The sequence below is a fragment of the Meleagris gallopavo genome, chromosome 1, assembly GCF_000146605.3.
Source record: "Meleagris gallopavo isolate NT-WF06-2002-E0010 breed Aviagen turkey brand Nicholas breeding stock chromosome 1, Turkey_5.1, whole genome shotgun sequence".
NCBI classification, from domain to species: domain Eukaryota; kingdom Metazoa; phylum Chordata; class Aves; order Galliformes; family Phasianidae; genus Meleagris; species Meleagris gallopavo.
In genome coordinates, this window is record NC_015011.2 from 2,188,683 (window position 1) to 2,214,473 (window position 25,791).

Sequence of the window (25,791 nt, forward strand, 5' to 3'; positions counted from 1 at the left end):
CTCATTTGAAACTATTACTACGGTGTAAAAGCCTTCTAAGATTGTTTGGTAAGATGAATGCTGCAGCAGTTATCTGAAAAGACATGATAAAATGAAACTGATCCCCCCATATTAAAGGCATATGATTTAGTACCCCCAAAATATTACTTGTATTAAGGTTTGCAGTTTTGGGTGCTGCATGCCCTTCCGTTCCCATGTACTCCCAAGAAAGGAAGCTCTGGTAGTTCATGAATGACAACATGCTATCACATGGCATTGATTTAGTTGCTTTGATAGAAAACAGTAATATGTAAGTAGTATTCATGGAACCAAGGCTGGTTATGCATAAAATCCTATGCTTTAAAAGCTTCTGTAATAACATCTGCTGGAAAAACATGAACAGCACAGCAAAGGGAACATCATCAGCCTCTGAGAACTGGAAAGAGAGACAGAGTGAAACACTGACTTTGTTCATAAAATATATTTATTGTTGGTACAGAATGAGGCATATTCATCAGTACTTTATCAGAGTGAAAAGCACAACAGAATCATTTCATGAAGGCCGTGTTAAATTGTAAGTGTTGGATCATTAACATCACTTCAGCAGAAGGCCTGATGAGAGATTTCATTAGACCACATCATTTGTAAAATAAGTTAAAGTAAAATTTATGTCATTATCCACTGTAAGAAAAACTTTATATAAGCAACAAATACGGCGAGGAGCAGCAGCTGACTTACAATGCACTGCCACATCCCGGCACACCAAGTGTTACATACCCATGCCTTTGACAGTGAGAAGTTTTTGAGGAGATTCTGCAATGAAATGGCAGCATTTGAAGGATATTTCCCCTTTCTAAGGTCAGTGAGAGGTTCTTTTCTTTTCCTTTCTTCAATCACAAATAAGTGGATTTTACTAAGACTGAACAGTGTCTTCGGATGTATGATTTCTGATGTAATAAGATATAGGTCTTGGCTTTTCAAATGGCCACACTGATTGAGCCGTGATGGCTGCTGCTCTTGAAATGGCTCTTCCAGTTCTTCTCTTTATTGGTCTGCCCTGTAAATGGGCTGTCATATCATTCTTGGGAAAAAATGCTCTTCTGCTGAAATTAGAGTTGATGGTCTTGTGCTTGATTTGGACAATGCCTTTATCCTCCTCTCCCAAGCATGCTCTGCTAAGAAAATGGTCAGAGGGGAGGGAAGAGAGAGGGAGAAACACGTGTTTCAATAACTCAAAGTTATTCCAGAGACACACCGAATTTTGGTGACATTTCCTTCCCAGGATTTGCAATTTTTTTTTTCTTCCCCCAATTAAAATACAGAAAAAGAAACATTGTTAACATGCATATCATTGCAGGGACAAGTCACAGAGGCAGAATGGAGCTATTCGAGGACTCAACAAGCCAGACATTTGGAGAACTGAAGAGCTGCAGGAACGATTCCTATTCATCCATCTTAATGCTATCATAGCTCCAGTCATGCTATGGCTATTAAGGAAATTAAAACGTCTGACCTTACAATAAGATAAATCCTGTTCCCAGCAGTTACATACTGGAGGAAATATATCCCGAAGTCACACAGCACTAAGTATGTCCCCTACCTACACTCTTCCTATATTCCGAGTCATCATCATAATCTTGATAGTCTGAACATGTCGAACTGAACTTTCACTTCATTATTCACCTCCTGTGCACAGTTAGGCCACCCAGAGCTAAAAGGATAGATCTGTCAAGTACTCCAAGAATTATTCCTACTGCCACACCAGCAAGCTCTGCTACAGGGTCTTGACTCCATTCAGAGGTCCTGGCCTCTACCATGAAAACACAGACTTGCAGGGATAATATGCAGAGCTCTACCAAGAGTTTCCTACTGTAATGAACCATAAATGAAGGGTCTTTAGAAATGAGCAGATGTATAGATACTACATATCTAGAACAGAATAGAAAGCAGGATCTAGCATCATCTACACTCATTAGTGGGCTATGAAGTTGACCAAAGCAATCTATTGTTCTTGTCTTCAGTATCCAGAAAATAGGGAAGAAATTTTGAATCTCCTTGTAAAAAACGATAGAAAGGGGTCTGACAATGTTTTGGGCTTATGTCAGGAGAAGGCCCAAATGTGAACCTCGAAATCTCACAGGAGACCTGCAAGCTGACTCAAATACTGGAACACCATCTGGCCAGACTGAGAACATTCTCTGCAGATCTGGACAGCACAGAGTCATAGAAGTTAGGGCTCAGGAAAATTAGCAATGAAGGGAACAGAAATCTGCTGTCTTTTCAGGATGAGAGGCAGTGGGTTTAAGTTGTGCCGGGTGGGGGGGGGGGTTCAGATTGGATATTATGAAATGTTTCTTCCCAGAAGGAGTGGTAATGCATTCGATCAGGCTGCCCAGGAGGCGGTGGAGTCATCATTCCTGGAGGTGTTCAAAGAAAAGGGTGGATGTGGTTTCTGGGGTCATGATGGGCATGGGTCAGTGGATGGACGGATGATCTTAGCTGTCTTTTGCAATCTTAATCATTCTATGATTTAAATCCTCACAGTCTTTCCAAAAATCATCCGGAGAAACACTCAACTGTATCAAGCAGTGTTACTGCAAGAAGGATTAAGATACATCCCAAGGAGTCAACAGTGAGCGCATGGAAAGATGCTGAACATCTCTGTTCACAAATAATATCCAGAACTCGTGATAGAGAGGTTCAGTCTAACAGAATGAAAGGAATCAGTTTTAGGCTCCCTCGCTGCTTTTATAAACAAAGATAGGGGAAACTTGTATTAATTAAGAAAATCCTCCATCTCAGTTTACTGACAGGATCCCCTCAGAGATTTCTGTAGAACCGATGAAGGCTATTTCTACTAGAAGTCTCCTTTTGCAGTAGTAATGCAGAAACTTGCTCCAAGCCATTGCTGGGCTGAACATTAACTTGGGGTAAATGTAACACTGCATAAATTTACACTGGAAATTCCCAAAAGAGCAGAGAAAAATGCTGTTACTTTTCTTTCATTTGATGTCCTAGGGAAAGAAATCACAGGTATTTGTTCACTAGGTGCATATTTCTGCCCACAACATTTAATTACTTCACGTATTTACATTATTTCCACGACATCAATGCAGGTGTGAAGGGAACGTGGTCTGAACCTCTCATAATTAACTTTCTTTAATCAAGGTAGTGCTAAATGGTATCCATAAAAGACAGTGTCCTTTTATTGCGTTTCAGTTCACAGCCACACTCATTTTACATATTTTTCCATTAGACAGTGAGACAGTACCTAGTGAAAATACTGGAGAATGAGGCTGAATGAAATGGTTACTCTGATGAGGATGCATGATTGTGGACCACTCTGTCCTACAATTTAAAGTAATGGTTACAAGGCTGAAGAGGCTGAAGGACAGCATTTTGTAGCCAGGCTGTCAGACAACAGCAGCTGTTGTTATCATTCCTTCGAGTACTTTCGGACCTAACCTGCCTGCAGACACTTGCACCCCTGTGAAATAAGAGGTCTAATGGGAAAACATTGCACAGATGTCATTAAGCTATGCTGCGGTTGTGTTTCCATATAGGAATTAGGACTCCCTGTAGCACAAGGAAAAATAAAATTGGGTATTCAACAGCCACACTGACCACATCAGCGAGAAGTAGATTAGAACAAGCAATACAAATGCCAGTGGATGGTCCGTATTATTGCAGATGGTGCAATAGCTGGAGATCCTTCAGCAGTGGGAACACAAATCCATGGCACAGACAATCCTAATGTCTTCCCTTTAATGGCTCCATTAAGCAGTTTTTCTCTCTGCTTCTATTATAATAAAATACAAACATTAATAATAGAGCTTAATTTATCTCACTAGCTTCTCATGACTTTGGGAGAAGATTTAAACTGAAGATACAGCAATGTGTCAAACTCCTCTGAATTAACAGCTCTCCAGGACTTTCTAACAAGGGGAGAAAAGGACAGATAGAGACATGAGATTACAGACAGGATGAGAAATAAGGAGCATACAGAAGAGAGGGTGAGATAATTATAAGCAAGATAGGAAAGAAAGAGGAGTCAATAAATTCAATTTATGAAAAGCACAGAGTGTGCTCAGCCTGAGCACAAGTGCCCAGACTCACCGCCAGGAAATCGGATTAGTTAACTTATTTGGTTTTCAATATCTTGGTCTATTCCCTCTAGCAAATTTTCTTCTTTGTTTGTTTCTTGTAGCCAATGTCAGTTAACTTTTTCATTTCTGAATCTGCTATTTATCCTGCTCTTCTGTCTTCCGACCAAGCAGACATAATAGGTAATTCTGCAGTATTTTATAGCGGTGTTTGGCAATTATTTCAAAGTAACTGCTTGTCTGGACTTCCAGGCAATCAGCGAGTAAAAATAATTACAATTACAGCTGCAACACATGGAGGATGAGCTCTAGAGGACTGATGTTCGTTATGAAAAACAATCATTCCTGCTTGCAAATATTTCCATCATAAAAGGCTTCTCTTTCTCTGTTATCATAAGAGAGAAACCTCTGAATTCTCATCTTGAAGCACGTGTGAAAGAGAATAAGAAGCATTTAGGAAACACTTTTAACTACTTGACAGGCTCAGCTGAAGATCTTCAACAAAAAAAGGTGTTTAAAAGGGCTCAGAAACTTAATGCTCATATTTATGCAATTTCCTTTTCCTGCACCTTCTGAACATGAATTAATTCGCCCTCATCATAGCCTTCTGAAAACATTCCTACCAGATATAAACTTCAGTTATAGCTTAAATATGTATAATTAATTAAAATTTACAGTTCCTGTTAAAAATAGTATAGAATTATAAATGCAGTAAATGACTTTTCCAAATGATGCAAGCATCAATGATGCCAACTACACAGCAACCTAATATAATTTACTAGCCTTTATTTTCTTCTTCTAAGAAAGGGGTACGACTGTTTACGAGGGTGAACAGTGATAGGACAAGGGGGAATGGTCTTAAACTGAGACAGGGGAGGTTTAGATCAGATATTAGGAGGAAGATTTTCACACAGAGGGTGGTGACACACTGGAACAGGTTGCCCAAGCAGGTTGTGGATGCCCCATCCCTGGAGGCATTCAGGCCCAGGCTGGATGTGGCTCTGGGCAGCCTGGTCTGCTGGTTGGCGACCCTGCACACAGCAGGGGGGTTGGAACTGGATGATCATTGTGGTCCCTTTCAACCCAGGCCATTCTATGATTCTGTGATTCTAGAATGTCTCAAAAAATTCTTTTTCTAGAAACTTCACACCGGATTTTGAAATACAAAAATCACACTAAGTGAAAGCTTTGAAAATAACACATATACACACCAATATTTGCTTGCCATGGTAGGAAGGGACCTGGGCAAAACCTGTTGCACCTCTCACACCTGGGTGTGTGAGCATGGAGATTTAAAAAGGAGACCCTCAGGTTACAACATCAGGAAAGATTTTTATGAGCAGAGAGAAGTGGTAGGCTGTAGAGTTCTAAAGGCGGTGAAGGAGCACAGGAGCTGAGTGCATTAAAGGGCATTAACAAGTGTGCAGGAAAAGTATCCAAAGGTGTAACGAAGGAGGTAAATCTGAAAGGGACAGGTTGATCTCATTGATTTTTATACTTCATTGCAGGTATCCTCTTGGGTCAAAGTTTCTACGGATGATAACAAGGTTTAATATCATGGGGTGATTTCAGAGCTGCCCGAGCAGCCCCACAAATTGTCCTCATCCTGCACTGCAGCACATTCACAGAACGAGCTGCAGCTGCTGAGCTTGTCATCCAGCACTGCCAGGCTGCCAGTTCAGACAGGAGCACACTAACTATATAAACAAAGAATTACAATAATAGCACCCCACAAATGAATTAAGTGCTGCAGAGTGCAGAAACAGTGTTAGCACTGCAACTGTTGTCTCCCACAAAAATTTACAGTGCACTTAAACCGAGAGAAGCATTAACTCCAGGAAGATCTCGAGCAGTACAGGAGCAAGACTGCACCAGTTTAACTGCAGAAAGGTCAGAGTGAATGATGACAGCCAAATTCTTTCTAGTGAGATGGGGGTTGGCCTCTTTTCCCAGGTAGCAGCGGTAAGACAAGAGGTAATAGCCTTAAGCTGTGTCAGGGGAGGTTCAGATTGGGTATGAGGAAAAATTTCTTCTCAGAAAGAGTGGTGAGGCACTGGAACAGGCTGCCCAGGGAGGTGGTGGAGTCACTGTCCATGGAGGTGTTCAAGAAATGCAGAGAAGTGGCACTGAGGGATATGATTTAGTGGGCATGGTGGGAATGGGTTGACAGTTGGACTGGATCATCTCAGTGGTCTTTTTCCTAACTTAATGATTCTACAATTCCATGATTTTCACATGCTCAAATATTAACTCATAGCTTTTATCAGAAACAAAGATTAACAGACTTCTTTAAGTACTTTCTACCTACAGGGCAGGTTTAGGTTAGATATTAGGAGGAAGTTTTTCACACGGGGTGGTGATGCACTGGAACAGGTTGCCCAAGCAGGTTGTGGATGCCCCTGGATCCCTGAAGGCATTCAGGACCAGGCTGGATGTGGCTCTGGGCAGCCTGGTCTGGTGGTTGGCGACCCTGCACATAGCAGGGGGGTTGAAACTCAATGATCATTGTGGTCCTTTTCAACCCAAGCCATTTTCTGATTCTGTGATTCTATGATTCTATGATTTTATATGTGGCCTATAAGCATGTTTCCAACTGGCTTCTTTAAGAACAACTGAAATCAACACACGCACCTCCGTATTTGAAAGATTTAAGCTGATTAAAAAGAATAATCTTTAGAAATTTTAGCTTCTTTTAACTGGATCATTTATATAGTACTGACATTTCCCTTCTACTGCCCTAATGAAGCATATATGTTTATAATCTAACTTAGCAACACGTAGAGTAGCAAACTGAATGTATACAGGGAAAGAGCAGGCAAACGTCAGCGTTAGACCCTGAATGCTTAACTTAAAAGAAATCAAGACTTCCAGCTGGTGAGCAATCTAGTTTGAGACATCCATTCATTTGTTACTGAAAACAGTGGTATTTATGACAAATAGTACCACTTAGTTTAATCCCCTTGTTTGACTGCTAAACCTGCAGATACCAGGAAACATCTGCCAACAGTGTTAGCTCCTACACTAAACAATGGTTTCCCAAGGGAAGAGATGGAAACCCTATTATTTAAGTAAATTGAAAGAGGACACCACAGAGCTTGTGAGAACAAACACACAGGGAACACTACTGCTTAACGTGTACAAGGGACTAATTGGATAATCTGACTGTTTCCTCTTATTTTTTTTTTGCCTTCTGCAATTACTATAGTAGCAAGATTCCTACACTCACCTGTTTGGCATGATTGACACAATGCAGGTACTGGCTAGCCAGTGCAGAGCAGCTGAGGGTCTCCTGAGCATGTTGCTGGTAACACTGCAGAATTTTGCCCTGAAGATCAGCACAGACTGGTTGAGTCTCATAACGCCTGGGGAAAGAAGAAAGAAGATTTTGGTTTCCTTCTCAAAAACATTTCGGGAGAGATGCAACTTTAAATAACAGAAGTGAGGGAGAACACTTTAAAGTCACAAAAAGAAGGCTGCTTTTAGAGCTGTTTGGGTTATAATCTGGGTAACATCAGACCCAAATGGGAAAGTGAGCTGCTAGGACCACAAGTGTCATCCTGATCTAGTTCTTGGTTCTAGCTGGCAGAGAAAATCAACATCCAACTTCATATGAGGAAATGTTTCTTCATTTCCAGTGGTGACACACTGGAACAGGTTGCCCAAGGAGGTTGTGGATGCCCCTGGATCCCTGGAGGCATTCAGGGCCAGGCTGGATGTGGCTCTGGGCAGCCTGGTCTGGTGGCTGGTGACCCTGCACACAGCAGGGGGTTGAAACTCGGTGATCACTGTGGTCCTTTTAACCCCAGGCCATTCTACGATTCTGTGTTTTGAACTGAGGGTCATACTGAGCATGTCTGATTTCACTTACATAAAGAAAAATAGTCAGAGAAATGCAGGACTCATTAAGCGTCATTGCTGTATAGTCCTATGGCCATATAGTCTCGCCTCTTATTAAATATTGCTGCTGCAGAAGACGGAAAGGACCCATTGGGCTGACCTGCAGAATACAGAAAACCTGCTGCCATCAGCAAATTACACAATCTGCTTTTGCTGATCTGATGATAGCCTCTATTTTCGGCACATCCTCCTCCCCTTCTCTTCTACCCATCACCTCAATTGTAACCCTGCTGCCAGATGTGCAACTTATTTAGGAACTTTGTCTGTTTTCTTTACTGTGTGAATTAATTACTCTTGCCATCTTTTTGGCTGATGTAATACACAAAGGAATGGAAACTATTCTGCAAAACCAAATCTTTTTTGGACAAAAATCCTGTCATTTGTATTAATCTATATAATGTTATCCACACAGTGACACAGAATTGAAACAGAAATACAACTCCTATTTTAGAAGCAAGAGGTTGGCAGAACGATCAGAATTCCAATGTAATTTTAAGCTAATCAGATATTTAATTTACAGACAACTTTTAAGGTACTCAAAATCTAAAATAACAGAATGACCAAGGCTGGAAAAGACCTCCAAGACCATTTAGTCCAACCACCCACCTACCACCACCATTTCCCCATAAAACAATGTCCTTACTCACTGTTATACCTCTTTTACAGCAAAAAATAAAGAATTTCATTGGTAGGGAAAAAAAAACCAACAAAAAAACCAGACTTGAAACTTCACAGAAAAACAGCAGCTAAGGTTTGTATAACACTATTTGTTTTATGTGTGGCAACTGCATACTTAATACACTTCCCCATTTAACCTACCAGGAAAGCCTGACTGTTCCAACATCCATTGCAGCCCACATTATTTTTAGTTCAATGAGGTCGTAAAAAGAACAGGACTTATCAGCAGCTGCATCCTCAGATGAATATTCTGTTCTTTCTTATTTTGCTGATTGGCTCGAGCAGATCTCTGCTTTAGTACAGTGAGAAAATGAAACGTGAAGCACAGTGTTGTTCCTTGAGGGAATTGACTTCTTGGCAACCACTCAAGATGTAGTACCAAAGAAGAAATGCAAAGTCTCCTTGATTTTACGATATATACCAATATAAAACAGCTCTCTCACTCCTTTCATTCATTACCGTGCATTTGTGAAATACCTAAAACAGAATTTAAACGCAGTCCCCGGAGCTTAAAACACTTTGTGATCTGGAAGTTCAAACTTCTGCAGGCTCTTGCGGATGAGGATTTCCCCCTAATCCCTCCCTCTAATGCTATCAGCAAGCATTTCAAAAGCGTGTCAGGCATCAAAATGTATGACCACAAAAAATGCTGTACACTGACTGACTTCAGCAGAGTCTATGGCTGTACTGGGGTGAAACAGAAATAAGAGAGGAAGCACTGTGTATGCTCTTTGTAGATGTGTGACTCAGTTCTTACCCTCTGTCGACTGATTTTTCCTAAGCCATGCCATCAGCGCCCACGTATAATTCCTTATTGGAATGCTCCAATGGATGCTTTACAATGCCCACAGTACCGGAGCACCATAAGACATGTTGATTTATTTTCATATCATCGTTTCCCATTGGTGATGTTTCCAACTGTGCCCTCAGCCCACTCCTGCAACGCAGTCCCAGTGCTGGTCAATGCAGCAAACAGCCACTTTCTTGAAGTCAACAAAGTCCATTTTCTTGGATTAATCTGTTCAAGGCAAGCACCAGCTCTGTATTGATCTGCTGTGCTTGTTACGCTTCCCTAATGCACTATTTGCACTTTTGGGAAAACACTAAATGAGATTACTATCTAACATTAGATGGCCATAAAGCATGCAGGGCAGGATCTCCCGTTCAGGAAAGCAGGCTGCAGTGCACATTATGGTAAAGCAAGCAAAAGATCTGTGATTGATTTCTGGTGGGTGATGGATGGCAGGACTCTCAGATGCATGGTCAGAAATGGCCAACAGCAAGGAAACTCCTCAAAAGGGAAATGAAACATCTCCCTCACTGATAGCTTCTCCGATGCTCCTGTAAATAATGATAATTTTACAGAATTTAAGAGTCTGGTGGGGTTTGACTGAAGAAGAAACTTGTAAGAAAAGATAAGCAATACAAAACCAGTAGTTACGAGGAAACTGCAGGGAAAACGTAAAGATTTTTAAGACTTGAATGGATCAAGCAATGTGGTCTGGTTCCAGACCTGGCCCTATTGAAGCAGGAGATTCCTTCTCCGAACTCACCTCATGTCCTGAGGGGTATATTTTGGAATATACAGCAGGGAAGTTGTCCAAATTTTATTTATTTTTTATCATTTAGAAATTTCACAATTAAATTGAAGAAAACGATTGGAAAAATACATACTGTAGTGGTCAACGGGGACTGAAGGACACTCTGACAGAACTCCATCCTCATTCAATGCAACTCAATAAATACTTTCCAGAGTCAATACACGTGAAATTTAAAATACCTTTCTTCTCCAGAGTCAATATGAACAGCAGCCTGATCTGCGCCCTGCACCACACAGCATGCTTTTATTAACGTGTTTTTATTAAGTTTACAATTACTCGATCTGCTTTCGCCTTCCCAGCTGCTCCTCAAGCATCTCATCTGCCAGCAAAATATTTCTGTGTGCTCCGAGGCAGCCACGCGCCCACCTTTTCCATCAAGCTGATGCACCACAATCTCATAAAGGTAATGGGATGAAGACACAAAAGAAAATAAGAGAGAGCTTTAAAAAGAAATATTCTATGCTAAAGCACGAAGAGAAAATTTAATGAGAGTAACTTTGTGCTCATCTAGCCTCTCTCAAAGAGCATAGCTTATCGTATTCCCGGGGGCTCTGAGAAAAGGAGCCCCTTCATGGCATTCAAACAAAATGTCTACTGAAGAGGAAATGTGAAATCACCCTGGTAAGTTTTGTGATAAAACTGACATTCTGACTGAAGGAATCTGAATGGCTGATGAGTTTCCAACTGTGCAGGTATCTGGCATAATCCCACCAGATCAGGACTTCAGGCAATTGTCATAAAATATAGAAAAAAAAATAGCAACAAAAAACCAGCATGGATTATGAAAAAATTGTACCATTAGATGGCCAGAAGTATCCAGGGCTTAATTTGATTCCTCATTAAAATGCTGACACTCATCAGAAGCATCTGTTCTTTGTGTAACCCTTGGCATCCAGTGCTAGCCCTGTGCTGCTCAGTAAAATGATGCGCTGGGTCTGAGGTCAGGCAAAGCACAGCATAACCCAACAGTATGTGCAAACTCTTTCCCTACAAATCAGCATATGTGTGGCCAAATTACAACCTGGGGACAGTCTCCAGCATGTGCTCTATGCTGGGTGCCATCCAGAGAAGTGCTAGCTTCAAAATCCAGCCTTGCAAAGGATTGTGTTACCTGGTAGACCCAATTTAGCAGCACAGGAGAGAGCTGAAGCAAATGTCCTGACCTGCTTTACTTGCTCCTGCTGCTGCTATCAGAGCCCATCAGTGCTGAGCAGCACACAAAGTAACAAAAAAAAATGTTTCTGTCCTCAAGTTGCTTACAGTGCACATAAAGAAGCAATGAACTGATGCATGGGAATGCACAATGGATGGAAGGTAGTATCATGGGTGGTTCAGAGAGATATCAAACAGCAAACTGGAAATAACAGTGAAGAACAATCATAGAAGCATAGAATCATAGAATCACAAGGTTGGAAAGGACCTATGAGGTCATCAAGTCCAACCGTCCTCCCATCACCATTACTACCACTAAACCATATCTTGTAGCTCCTCATCCAGACAGCTCCTGAACACCGCCAGGGTTGGCGTCTCCACCACCTCCCTGGGCAGGCCATTCCAGAGCCTGACCGCTCTCTGAGGGAAAAAGTTTTTCCTTATGTCTAATCTAAACCTCCTCTGGTACAACTTGTGGCCAACAAGAAGAGCTTTGATAGAGAAGACTCTACAACTCCATGGAAGGAGGCTGTGGTGAGGTGTAGGTTGGCCTCTTTTTCCTAGGTAGCAGTGGTAAGACAAGAGGTAATAGCCTTAAGCTGTGTCAGGGGAGGTTCAGGTTGGGTATGAGGAAAAATTTCTTCTCAGAAAGAGTGGTGAGGCACTGGAACAGGCTGTCCAGTGAGGTGGTAGAGTCATTGTCCCTGGAGGTGTTCAAGAAAAGGGTAAATATGGCACTGAGAGATGTGGTTTAGTGAGCATGGTGGGGATGACTTGACAGTTGGATGAGGTTTTCACAGAATCACAAAATGGCCAGGGTTGGAAGGGACCTCAAGGATCATGAGGCTCTAACCCCCCTGCCACATGCAGGGCTACCAACCTCCACATTTAATACTAAACCAAGCTGCCCAGGGCCCCATCCAGTCTGGTCTTGAACACCTCCAGGGGCAGGGCATCCATAACCTCTCTGGGCAGCCTGTTTCAGTACCTCTCCACCCTCTCTGTAAAGTATTTCCCCCTGACATCCAACCTAAATCTTCCCTCCTTCAACTTAAAACCATTTCCCCTCGTCCTGCAGTTATCTACCCTTTCCAAGAGTTGATTCCCCTCCTGTTTGTAGGCTCCCTTTAGGTATTGAAATGCTGCAATGAGGTCACCCAGCAGCCTTCTTTTCTCCAGGCTGAACAAGCCCAGCTCCCTCAGCCTGTCTTCAAAGGGAGGTGCTCCAGTCCCCTGATCATCTTCATGGCCCTCCTCTGGACCCTCTCCAACAGCTCTCTGTCTTTCTTGTTCTAGGGTCTCCAGACCTAGACACAGTACTGCAGACAGGGCCTTACAAGAGCAGAGTAGAGGGGGACAATCACCTCTCTGCTGGCCATCCCTCTTCTGATGGAAATGTTTTCCAACCTTAATGATTCTCTGCAAGCAAGAAGTGTGAAACAGCAGCCAGACAGTGGTATCTTCCAGCATGAGACAAAAGGTGGTGGTGAGGAGATCATCCTTTTCTAAGATTACCTCATCCCAAAAGAGTGAATTCCACAGACCCATTGCTCTGTGAATTCGCAGGACTTGTTGAACAGTATAGAAAACAGTTGCAAAACAGATAGCAGGGGAAAAAAAAAGCATGAAAGGACTGGTGGTAATGAAGGTCCTTTCTGCTGTACCATTATTTTTAGCTCTTCAATTAATTTACTCTTTATATTAAATAATTTTTCAAAACTGTCTTCACATGTTAAGTGGGTGATGACTTGCAAGTGCGTTATGAAACATGTAAAGCACAAACCAAATGGTTATGTTCTTCTAAAGATCATTTGGAAGGAATACCACAATCTGATTTCTGAGTATCTGTAACTGATGTTATGAAGCAGTCCATAATCAAACTGTGCCCACACAAAGCCCTCCAAATTACCATGTGGGAAGTGCTGCCAGCAAAAGTTCACGTACTTTGGAGTTGATTCTTGCTTTTATTTACTCTTGACTACATAGTGCGACTTTTCCAAAAGCTGCAAAGGAAAGAATTTTCCTAACAAATCTCTGATAAGTGGCGGAAGAGAACTACAGTTGTTCCTGCTCTATTACATTCAAAAAATGCCAAATGTGTATGGTGCCACTAAATAAATGACTTCTGCAGAAGTCTGAATACAACTTGAAGTTGGACTCTATGATCCTTTCCAACTTGGGATATTCTGTTTCTACAAACTTTGCCCCCAGAATATGTATTTTTGGTGCTATTAAGGATCAGCTTCAGTGTTAATGCTGCCCACGTTATTTTTAGACTCTTTGGCCTAAAAATTCCAGCACTGACAAAAGCTTCAGCAAATGTTTGCCATCCTCTCATTTATTTCATCTCTCTTAATAGCAAATATAAATCTGTTTTCAGCAGTCTGACCTCTGAAATTTAGGGATGGAGATGAGGAGGAAAGACACATTCCAGCAGGTTCTTATACATGCACCACTCGAAGACAGACAACTAATTATGTCTAGAGTGCACTAAGTTTAATACGTTGATGAAAACCTGGTTTAACAAAGAGGACTGGCAGACCTTTGACCTTTTTAGATGCTTTTTTTTTGCCTGGTGAAAGTTAAGGAGGATAGATTTAGTTTGAATATCAGAGGGAAATTCTTTACCGTGAGAGTGGTGAGGTACTGGAACAGGCTGCCCAGAGAGGCTGTGGATTCCCCGTCCCTGGAGGTGTTCAAGGCCAGGTTGGATGGGGCCCTGGGCAGCCTGGTCTGGTATTAAATGTGGAGGTTGGTGGCCCTGCCTGCTGTAGGGGGGTTGGAACTTCATGATCCTTAAAATCCCTTCCAACCCAAGCCATTCTATGATTCTATGATTCCCACTCGGTAGGATAGGATAGCAGTTCAGCTTTTAACATAAGCAAAGTGGAAACGGTTCCTTGTAATGCAACAATTTATTTCTTGCATACAGGGAGGAAAGAGCATTGCAGAGATTAACAGAGAGAATTTACGATCCCAAATCTGGCAAAGCACATAAATACAAGGCACAACTTCAAGAAGTGAGTAATTCCACATTTGCATGTGCAGAGTTATGCACAGTCTTACAGTCTTTGTTGGGCTGGGACTTCCAATAGGATTAAATCAGAATGGGGATCAGAAAAGATTTCCTGGTTGTGAATCCTAATTAGTCTGATGAACCAATTGCTAAGGTAAATTTTCAATATTTTAGGACATTACATTAAGTAGATTAGATCTCTCCAGCCTAGAAAAAGAATTGCAAGTGAACATGAGGCAGTTGTATGAAATCATCAGTGGCATAACAAACAATTATTCCAATGAAATTTTCCAGTGAAGTTGGCCAATGAAGTTTTCTAGCAGCAAGTTTACAACTAAAGAAACAACTCAAGCATTTTCTGAACAACACATAATGAAAACCTGGAAGTCACTCCAAGAGGATACTGGGGTATCACAAGCACAGTTGGGTTCAGAAGCCAATTACAAGGTACTGTCCATCAAAGGATTAAGATCAAAAATACAATGTTTGGCTCAAGAATGTCACACTGCACTACTTTTTTGAAGGTTAAATGGCATTCCTGTGTAATTCCCCTATTTTTCCACTTTTCCTGAGATATCTACTCCTAGTGGCTGCCTGATAAGCTAGAAGGACCTCTGATCTGACCTGCTAGGGCTGTGTATGCTCTGAACACCTTCATCAAAGAAATGAGACTGCCATCCACCCTGACAGGCACCATTAGATGGAACACTTCTATTTAAATTGATATTCTTTGAATTTTATTATCCCAAATAACTCGTTAATAAAATTCACCTCCCGGAAGAAAGCATGCAAACAGAAAGCCTTAAAATACAAACACCACTCAGTACACCAGCAAATTATTATACAAATGTACCTTACACACAGCTGGTCTTTGCAGCTGCAAGGGGAACCACATGCTGGAATTACCCAAATTGGGATGCACATTTTTAACCCTGGAGCTTGAAGAACAGTTTTCACTGAATACTAGGATATAAGCTTTAAATGGTAAAGCAAACACCTACATGGATGACAGCAATGCAAATTTTAGGCTTCTAATTGGGCATACAAGCCTTTGAACTATAAAGATAATATAACAAATATAATCTTTAATAAAAAGCAGCTTGGAAAGGCTCAGTTTAATCTAGATGGAATACACCGTACTCATGTAATGTGAATACATGAGATAAATACAACAGAAAGAACTTCTTGATCTTGCACTGATCAAAACCAGCTTCTATTTTGGTAAATTAGGAAAGAATGATCATCTTGGATGCATGTAAGCCTGTCCAAGAACAAGGCAGAATGGGAAACAAACAAATCCAACCGTAAATCTGCTCAGTCTGATTTGAACACAACCCCATCCATCCACGCACACACAATCACTTTGTGATGACTGTGTTTCAAGCCTTGTTTTGAGTTTGCATGTAGTATCACTTGAGATTTGTTTCATTACTCCTCCTAAAAAGTTATTTAATGAAGACTGGCAACATCCCACTTGCTCAGCTGTTTGTGAGCAGAAAAGTCAAAGATCACCATGGCCAATGACACCAGGTGGTGCCATTTCTTAGTGTTATGAGTTTTGGGGTGTTTCCTGGCACTGTGCAAGTCCGAGGAGAGAATCTTCCAAAAGGAGCTACAGCAAGCAGCAGGGAATTATTGCTCTCCTCGGATCCAGCTTGAGCTCATCACAAAGCAGATTCAGTCTTTGGGAAATTTAATTGATGCTTTGGCTGACATTTCTGATAGATGCATGATGCCAGTGGTCTGCAGCCACTGCTGTTCCAGGGCTATGTGGGTGTATTGACTAGCATTACATACTATGTAAAAATACAACAAAACCTCTCAAATTTCTAAAGAAAAAGAACTTTAGTTTGAAATCTTTTTCTACACAAAAGTGGCGAAACAACACCATGATAAACTATCCATTAAAATGGATAAAATTATCATTTTAATTTTATTCATGTCCCCATGCTCAATTTTCCACAGTAATGTTACATCACAGTGTGTGTGAAAGCACATAGACACAAAGAGTAGAACACAGACAGATCTGAGTACAGACAAACCAACCAAATGAGCAGCATAAACCAAATACACAACTGTGGATTTATTATTGCTGTGTATTTCCCAAGGGCTATACAATTCACTTCAGGCTTTGTAAACTCATGAGTAACATCATCATCCCAAACTTGTGATAATAAAATCTTCACAGCACCTTACACTACTCCACTAAAAAACAGCTTTCCTCTTATATAGGTGGTATAAAGTGTGTTGTAATAAGGAGACACATTTCTTATCTATAGCAAAGGTCAACTGCTGCACTAAATATGAAACACCATAAGACACCAACTTGTGGCACGTTATTATCCAAATATTACTCTCTCGAGCAATATATGTTTAACTATTTTATTCAGCCATAAGAGGCCTGAAAGCCTGCTATTGACCACAAACATAAGACATTTTATGAGGAAAAGCAGTGTGCAGAAAAAGCAATCAACAGTTAAACACTTCAAGCATCACTGCTCCCGTGGGCGATGATTACTGGAGGGAACTGAAGGTTGCAATCTTAAAAGTTAAGAGAAAGTAAAATAAATGCCAATTTTTCATTTGGGCATGAAATTTTTCAACAAAAAGAAGGCTTGGATTCACTCTGATAAGCTACAAAGACTATGTGTGCTTTCCCAGGTCTTGCAACCAGGCTGTGGTGAGTCAATCTTTTTAGAAAATATCATCGGCTGTGCTGCAAAAATAATAATGTGTTAACAAACAAAGAGGAATAATCACCTTGCAAACATACTGCTAAGTGAGTACTGGACCTTGTTGTAATATATCTTAGGTTTAATGTGTTTGTCCAATGCTCTGTAGAAATAAAGGAAAATATAATGAACTCAATATCCTTTCTAGCATCCCAGTGGGGAAAATGCACCGTGAACAAACCATGAACTGCACTTTGAGCGAAGAGTTGTGAAGCACAGCATTCAAGCTTCATTCTGTTATTTTTCCTGCTATGGTTCCATGGGACTGTTTTAAGACATGATAGTACTGGAAAAGCAGTTCAACACCAGAGGGGTGGGGGGTTTGCCATTGCCATCTCAGATCTTACAAAGGTCTCCCTAATACATTCACTGTGCACTGACAGCATTAATTAGGCACTTAGTTACATGACCGAACTTTTATCTGATCCAAAGAAGTCATTTTAACCCTTTGTGTTTTATAATCTTATCGTGTATGATTTCTAAGACCCTGTTTTTCACCAAGGTCTCATATAGTTGGGAGGTGCAATGCTTTTGTGTTTTACAACATTGGTGTCATCTGCAAACTGGCTGAAGGTTCATTTGATCATTGATGTCGTTGATGAAGATGTTAAAGAGCATCAGCTCCAGCACTGGCCTCTGAGGGACACCACCACGTGTCACTGATCTCCATCTGGACATTGAGCCATCGACCATCACTCTCTTGGTATGTTCTCACAACCAGCTCCTCATCCATTGAACAATCCACCCAACAAATCCATATCTTTCCAATTGGGAGAGAAGGATGTTGTGGGGGACCACGTCAAAGGCCTTGCTGAAGTCCAGATAGATTACATCAGTGGCTCTTCCCTTTGTCTAGTAAGGCAGTTACGCCATCATAGAAGGGTATTAAGTTGGTTAGGCAGGACCTGCCCTTGGCTGAGCCACGCTGGTTATCCTGTATCACCTTCCTGTCTTCCATGTGCCTTAGCATAGCTTCCAGGAGCATCTGCTCCATGATCTTGGAGGTTGACAGGTCAGTAGCTCCCTGGGTCATCCTTTCTAGGATTTTCACTAGTTTTACTGCTAATTGCTACTAACTAAGAGATTCCACTTCCTCCTGTTCTGGCACACCTTCTTACAGAATGAAAGAGAAATAAAGTAATTCTCCTTGTAATTCTCTACAGCTTGAAACTGGTGATCTCTGCCATTATGCTGGGGGTCTGGGTTTGGATTTTAAAGGGTCTAAATATATCACAGTTTGAAATAACCCATTCTGGAGAATGGGTAATTTCCAGTAAAATACCTCACTGATGGAAACTGTAATAGAAGCAAATTTTTTTCTGAACATCTTTCGTCTTCCTCCCAATACCACCTCTGGAATGCACAAGTAGTTGAAACTGGAATCATCTCCTTCATTTTGTGGATTTAAGATGGCACAAAGTACAAAGGTCTTCTTTGGGGTAGTGCCTATCTGAAACAGTAGGATTTTATCATCCTTACACACTTGATGGGAAAGGTTGGTCCACATTAACATGGTGAGTGAAAACATCCTAGTAAAGGTAAATAGAGCTCAGAGAGACAATAATGAAGATAATTATACTTAGTTATTGTTTGGTCTACTTATGGCCCTATTTTATAATGCTACTGCCAGCAGAGCTGTTTTATGTGATGTCTGTTTCATGTAGCAACCTTTTCATAAATCAAAGGAAAAGCAATACAAGGCAGTTTCTCCTGCAGCCTGTTTGACAATAAAAGTTAACACTGAACCCCGGCTGTTATCAATCTTCATAAACATGTCCATGATATGGCAAGCCTGTTCCATATTACACTGACTTTGTTACTAATGCATGCAGAGGAGCAGCCCAGTGGCTCAATGTATCTCTTAAATGGCTGGAAACTGGGATCCGTGCTAAATGGCAAGGAAAGTTTTGAAGATGTAACTGTTTTTCTCAATTTCTTTAATATTAGATAAAATGATTGTCCTTTTCAGTGACCCAGAGTGTTTTACACCTGAGCACCTAACAGAAAGTTTGACAGAATCACACAAACTTATTTCAGCAGTATAGATGCCGTATTAAGGAGAGAAAGGGGTAGTGCATGATATAAGATGCATTTGGAAATTGCCTGAAAAACTCAGTTTACAATGCATACAGAACAAAAGGCTAATGGTGGAGTTTATCCATACTGCTAGTTACCAAAAAGAAGCAATAAAACTTTATTTGCCTAAACATAAGAGTTAGCAGGTACCTGAAGAGTGCTCCTGTTCGACGCAGAATTACATTATGTGGAGAGAAGGAGCAACAGGTCTCCAGGTTTCATAGAATCATAGAATCACAGAATGGTCTGGGTTGAAAAGGATCACAATGATCATCTCGTTTCAATCCCCCTGCTATGTGCAGGGCCACCAGCCACCAGATCAGGCTGCCCAGAGCCACATCCAGCCTGTCCTTGAATGCCTCCAGGGATGGAGCATCCACAGCCTCCTTGGGCAACCTGTTCCAGTGTGTCACCACCCTCTGTGTTTCAAAGAAAGTCAAATTGCCATAGTGCCATTACATAGATTTGCTCTATCGTCAATCAATTCTCTTTTAGAGCCACCAAAACTTCCTTTCTAGACTGCCCAGAAAAATATTTGTAATGCCTCTACCTAAAAGAACCAAATATTTAGTGGAAGGAGGGTCTGAGCTAGATTTGTTCAGCACTGAATTACCTGAAAAGAATTAAAATTCAACACTGATTGTGCAGACTACATATTCTTACTGAAAGGGTTCTAACAATTTTTTTTTGTTAAAGTACTGCATCTAGTCAAGGCAAGGGGAAAAGAACATATGTGATGGAACAAAAGGGGATGCATTTCACCAGCCCAGCAAGAGCAAAATTCATTAACCGTAAAGTGGTGTAGACAGAGAAGCAGTCTATTACACACAGATCTATAAAGGCTGTCTCGCAAAATCTTTCGATCCTGATCTTCTCGTGCTTCCAGTAATGCATATGGCACAGCATTTACTATGCAGTATTATCCAGCTTAACACACCCCTGACAAAGGGCTGTATCTTTATAGTATTCATAGCCACAGACATGGCACTCTGATATTCTCCTTAAAGATACACGTATTACCTTTATCTGTTTTGTTCAGTCCCATCCCCCAAGGCTTAAATGTGTGATGTTGGACCCTACTTTGATTTTATATTGCAGGAATATTAAGCGAGAGGCAGAGGACAGTGTGAGAGAGTGCATTTTTATGACAATTATGACTATTTTTTAAAATATTGACAAGTTTTCCAATTCCAGTGATAGCTCCTCCACAGAGACGCACAGTACTTGAATTGGCAAAAGCTACCAATGCTTAACTGTTCCATAAGCATTAAGAGGGAAGAATGTCTCCTTTGTGCTTTTTCTTGTTCGTTAAGGCTGAGAGGGTGGTGTGCTTTTCAAGCTTCTAAATGTGCACATCTACATTAATATCAGGTCTTATCATTAATATCAGGTCTTATCTATCCAAGTCTACATGTTTTAAATCCCCAAAATAAAACAAAAATATCTAGCCCTCTTCACAAATACCTGCAAAAGACTTTTGATTTCCTAAACAATGAAAGAAAGTGTGAACACGTGGCTAGCAGTTGTAGAAGCATCCCAAAAACTGGTTAGGATATTTAATGGCTGGAACTAGATGGTCTTTTAAGGTCCCTTCCAACTTGAGCCATTCTATGATTCTACAACCAATATATGTATTTTATCATATGTTTCTCAGAACTCCTGCTTTAAGATGCAGTGATAAGCACTGAAAGAATCAAAAAGCATATTCAGAAAATAATTAAGAATTTTGCAATGAAAAATACTGAGGATAACAGAGCAAAACTGGAAGAAAATAGAGCCGAACATCAGTAAAAAAATGTCCTCTATTAAATAACAGAATGGTATTTCAAGGGAAATTCAAGGGAAATAAGTAAAACACGAATTTTCTGCTGGGAACATAAGACTATCCTGTTGGATCTGAGTGCTTCCAACCAACAAGGCTCACTCTTGTGGCTAACATGGCTGTGTTCTGATCAATTAACCAACTTGCACAGTTGCATTTAATGAGATATCAATTGTGAAAACTTGCTGAAAAATTTAAGCTAAGAAGAATACAATTGTATTTTGAGATTGTACTTTGTGGGGGAAAATATTTGAATTCACATAAAAAGCCTATATTCACAAAAAGTCACTAATGTCTAAAATTCGGTTATCTGAATGTAAAATTTCCTCTGAACGAAGAAAGAAAAGTGCTAAAATATTTATTTGGAGAGGTGATAAAGTAATAATGCTCATGAGGATATAACTGACGCTGCTTTCCTCTTCAAGGCTACTAAAAAACGCACATGTTGGTGCTGTGGTCAACTCCTAGAAAGGGCTTAATAACCAACATCAGGGTCTGCAGTGATAGAACAAGAGGAAATGGTTTCAAGCTCCAAGAGGGTAGGTTAAATATAAGGAAAAAATCATTTACAGTGAGGCATTGGCACAGGTTGCCCAGAGATGTGGTGGATGCTCCATTCCTGGAGACTCTGCAGGTGAGACTGGATCAGGCTCTGGGCAACCTGATGGAGCTGTGTCCCTGTGCATTGCAGAGGAATTGGACTGGATAGCCATGAGAGGTCCTCCCAGTTCTAAGGATTCTATGATTCTATGATTATATTTTTCAAAAACAAAATTATTTTACGCTACTAGCAGGATCAACAAAGACAAAATGCCACTACTTGATGCTAGTTATAGATGGAAAAGTTTGGGGACTTCTGACCTCTTACCTGTAAATGAGGCTCCCACCAATGAGGTCAACAAAAAAAGATATACTGTGTTATAAAGAACAGCTTATAAAGTTTGTGTGAAAAATGGCAATTGCTGACCTTTTAATTCTAGACTCAGCTTTGGCTCATGTTACCTTTCTGATCTCAGTTCAGTCCCCTAACCTTAAGGATAACTGCAAGCACTTAGGTCACATATACGCAGCTCCTTTCATTATTTTTATTATAGTAGCACCTAGATGGATTGATGAAGGAAAAATTGACATTAGGAAGCAATTTGCTAGGCATTCTAGTTCATAAAAGAGCATCAATACTACACTGAGATATAAAGGCTTCTCTGTGATGCAGTATCCATGCAGTAAACCTGCTGTCAACTGCCTGCTGCACCGTTTTCTTCTATTGCACAACAAATTAAATTGAGTACAACCTGGCAAACTTGTATTTAATTGTTTGAGCCTATCAGCAGCACAGAATAGCAGCAAAGAGACGAACTTCCTCCTCCATCCAAACAGAAAGGTGACACCCGTGACACAGCAATCCAGTGCTGCCCTTCCAGCTGCCAACAGCTGCAGCATCCCCTGCTCCAGGTGCTGACAGCTGCAGCTCTGCACAGAATGTATTGTGGCACAGACACAGGAGGACCAGCTTCTTGAATGCTCCAGGTCCAACTGTCACCTTTTGCTGAAGCCCTGACTGCTCGCTAAGGTCAAAATCTTCATGGTTCTTTCCATATGCTGTGAGATTCATTGAGATTTGGACTGCCCTAAGCAAACAGGAAGACAAAGAGCAATAATGGAAGGTACAATGCAATTAAAAGTGTACCTCTGCTCAGAGAAAGAGCTATTAAAGCATTCCTGTTCTCCACATGCACAGTGTCAACTTCCCATACAGGAAACATAAATAACACATTTCTGCCATTTAGCTTTCCATAATTACAGAGTAAGGTGAGTGAAAGATACTCGCTCGACGCCAACGAAACTGTCCAATTTTCAAGTCCAGGTAATAATTTTTACTATAGGCAATTAAAGAGGGAAGTTTTACTTTTGAACTTAACTGCATGTGAACTTGAAGCCAACAGGACAGTTAAACTACATCGTAAGACGCCTTAATTCTATTTTTACAAATATGATTTTCTGAGTATAACCACGCTCTGCCACAAAGCATATGATTTGATATTATTTTCTAAAATGTTTAATGTATACTTTGGCTTGACAATTTTGATTTCACTTAGATGGAATCTAAACAGAATGAATGTAGTCTATTTTTTCTCTGTTGCCCAACAGTACGGGAAGGGAGGGGGGAAAAAAAAAGGGGAAGAAGTGGTTAATTACAAGTAGCAACAAATGAGCGGTAATGGAGGTGTTGTGAATGTAAATCAGCATCGCCTGATGCAGCAACAGCAGCATCTGTACGTGCAGCTTACAATGTAATGAGATCGTGCTGATGTGCTGGCATCCTGCTTTGATCACTTCATCTTGTTCGAGAGCTCTGCTGGGAAAACAAAGGTCAGTGGCAGTGACCTGGCTTCCACACGCACAAATATTAGCGACCGACGGAGGGTTGCTTTCCATCTTTCCACTCCATGGTTTCGGAACGGCTGGTTACATAGCTGGGGGCCTTGGCTGAGCAGGTAGCACATGCTCCTGCAATATGAAGTGTCGTGTTGGAGCATGTAGAGGTAATTGGCAATTCATTCTTCACCCTCTAAGCGGAAACAGGTGTATGAGTCTTAAAAAAAAAAGTCGTACCATCAACTCTGCAAATCCTGCTCCCTTCCAGAAAGAGAGGCTTGCTGCTGTGTGCTCAGAAGTGGGGGCTGCGAGATTTGTAGGCTTCGGTTCTGCAGATGGCTTAGACTCATAAAAACGTCCTTAAAAAGGTACTGGCAAATCTCAGCAACACGAGATTATAAAACAGAGAACAAATTAATAACAAAGGGAAGAGACTGTGGATTTTAACCTTCCCCGGTTTTTAATACCCTAAGTGGGAAATCATTTATTTGTGTGCACACAAAATCCCAACAAAGGATGCTTAGCGTATTAAAACAAGAGGCTTTAGTCCTTGAAAGGGAGCGGGGAGCCAGATGTACCGCACGGAGCACAATGTGCCAACTGCGCCGCGAACCGTCAGCGTTCGCCGGCTCCGAACGGCTCAGGAAACTGCAGCCAGCAGCAAGAACTGCCCTTAATGAGTGCATCCATCAATTTTCAGGGGACTTGCTTGATTACCAGGACACAGAAGTAGGGAGCGTGCCAATTTAGCTGTTGGCTACTGATGCATGAAGGAAGAGTTTCACTTGCTCGCTTTCATGAGAAGTCTATAAAATTACTTAACACGGCTGTGTAAGCAAATACAGAAAGCCCGTGGTGTGCTGAAACACAGGCATGTGCATTCTCCTTCTAACATACCAACCTGATGCACCTGAAGAGGAAAAGGGCATTTGGACAAACAGGCATAGTTTGCCCACATCTGTTAGAAAGCTTATCCTACTATAACTGCTTTACCAAAAACTTTTGTTATTTTAAGTACTAATTCATATCCAATAAAATTCCTAGTTATAGAATCATAGAACCATATTATGGACTGGATTGAAAAGGACCACAATGATAATCTAGTTTCAACTCCCTGCTATGTGCAGGGTCGCCAACCACCAGACCAGGCTGCCCAAAGCCACATCCAGCCTGGCCTTGAATGCCTCCAGGGATCATCTACAGGGGCATCTACAACCTCCTTGGGCAACCTGTTCCAGTGTGTCACCACTCTCTAGGTGAAAAACTTCCTCCTAATATCTAACCTAAACGTCCCCTGCCTCAGTTTAAATCCATTCCCCTTTGTCCTATCACTCTTCACCCTCGCAAACAGCCATTCCCCCTCCTGTTCATATGCTCCCTTCAAGTACTGGAAGGCCATGATGAGGTCTCCCCAGTGTCTTCTCTTCTCCAAAGATTTTGTGCTTTCCCGAATTTAATGTTATGATTGCTTTCTCTATTACAGACCGTAAAGCATCTAACTGTGTGAAAAATTTGTGATGGGATGAGGAGAGCTTTAATGAATGTAGCCAGGATTTCCAAAAGGGAGACCGGGGAAAAAAGGATTAGGGCAAACACGGAAAGAATTGGCTTGAGCCTCTTAGCTAATGCCCTACCTACATTTTCAATAATGGATTAAAAAAAAAGTTAATATAACTCTCAAAAATGCACTCAATGCTTCAGAACTATCTGCAGCACAAATAAGCACATTTAAAGTTGACACTGCAGTTCAAACATTGCAATGAAAACAAGCACCCATGCAAACAGACTCATGGTTCTGAGCTCACCACAGAAACACACAGACATTATGCCAGAATCCTCTGCTCCCACCTTGCTCAGGATGAATCTGCATCCATCTAAAAAGCACGCAATTAATATTTCATCCAGCTCTGTCGAGCACTCTCATTCCTAATGGGCTCTATCGATCAAAGGGAGAAAGTTAAATATCTGTGTTGCTGCAGGGAAAACTAAAGTTGTCATTCATGAACCGATCATTTCGTAGGTAAATGTACTGGATAAAGGGTTTATAGAATTTGATATTCTAAAGCTGTTCAAATGAAATTCTCTTATGTATGTCTGTGGGTTGGATGAAAGCTGAGAAAATGATAACTACTGACCAAAGTCCTTCCACCAAGCCACTGAAGGAACAGGCAAATCTATCCAAAGGCAGAAATTCATGACTCATGGAGTTGCAATTATAATATTATATAATTATCGTAGAATGGCTTGGGTTGGAAGATACCTCAAAGATCATTTAGTTCTAACCCCCTTGTCATGGACAGGATTGCCAACCACTATATTAGGCACCAGACCAGGCTGCCTGGGGCTCCATCCAACCTGG

General features: G+C 41.1%; 1 protein-coding gene across 1 annotated transcript in view; it reads right to left on the minus strand.

Annotated features, from left to right (window-relative positions):
• Nucleotides 1–445: 445 nt before the first annotated feature.
• Nucleotides 446–25,791, minus strand: part of CHCHD3 (coiled-coil-helix-coiled-coil-helix domain containing 3) — a 113,402-nt gene continuing 88,056 nt past the window's right edge. Inside the window, exons 5-6 of the mRNA XM_010711344.3 lie at nt 7,309–7,444; nt 446–1,154 (exon numbers count right to left, since the gene is read on the minus strand). Of these exons, the coding sequence (XP_010709646.2) occupies nt 1,128–1,154; nt 7,309–7,444 (163 nt within the window). The 3' untranslated portion in view covers nt 446–1,127. The remainder of the gene's footprint in view (nt 1,155–7,308; nt 7,445–25,791) is intronic.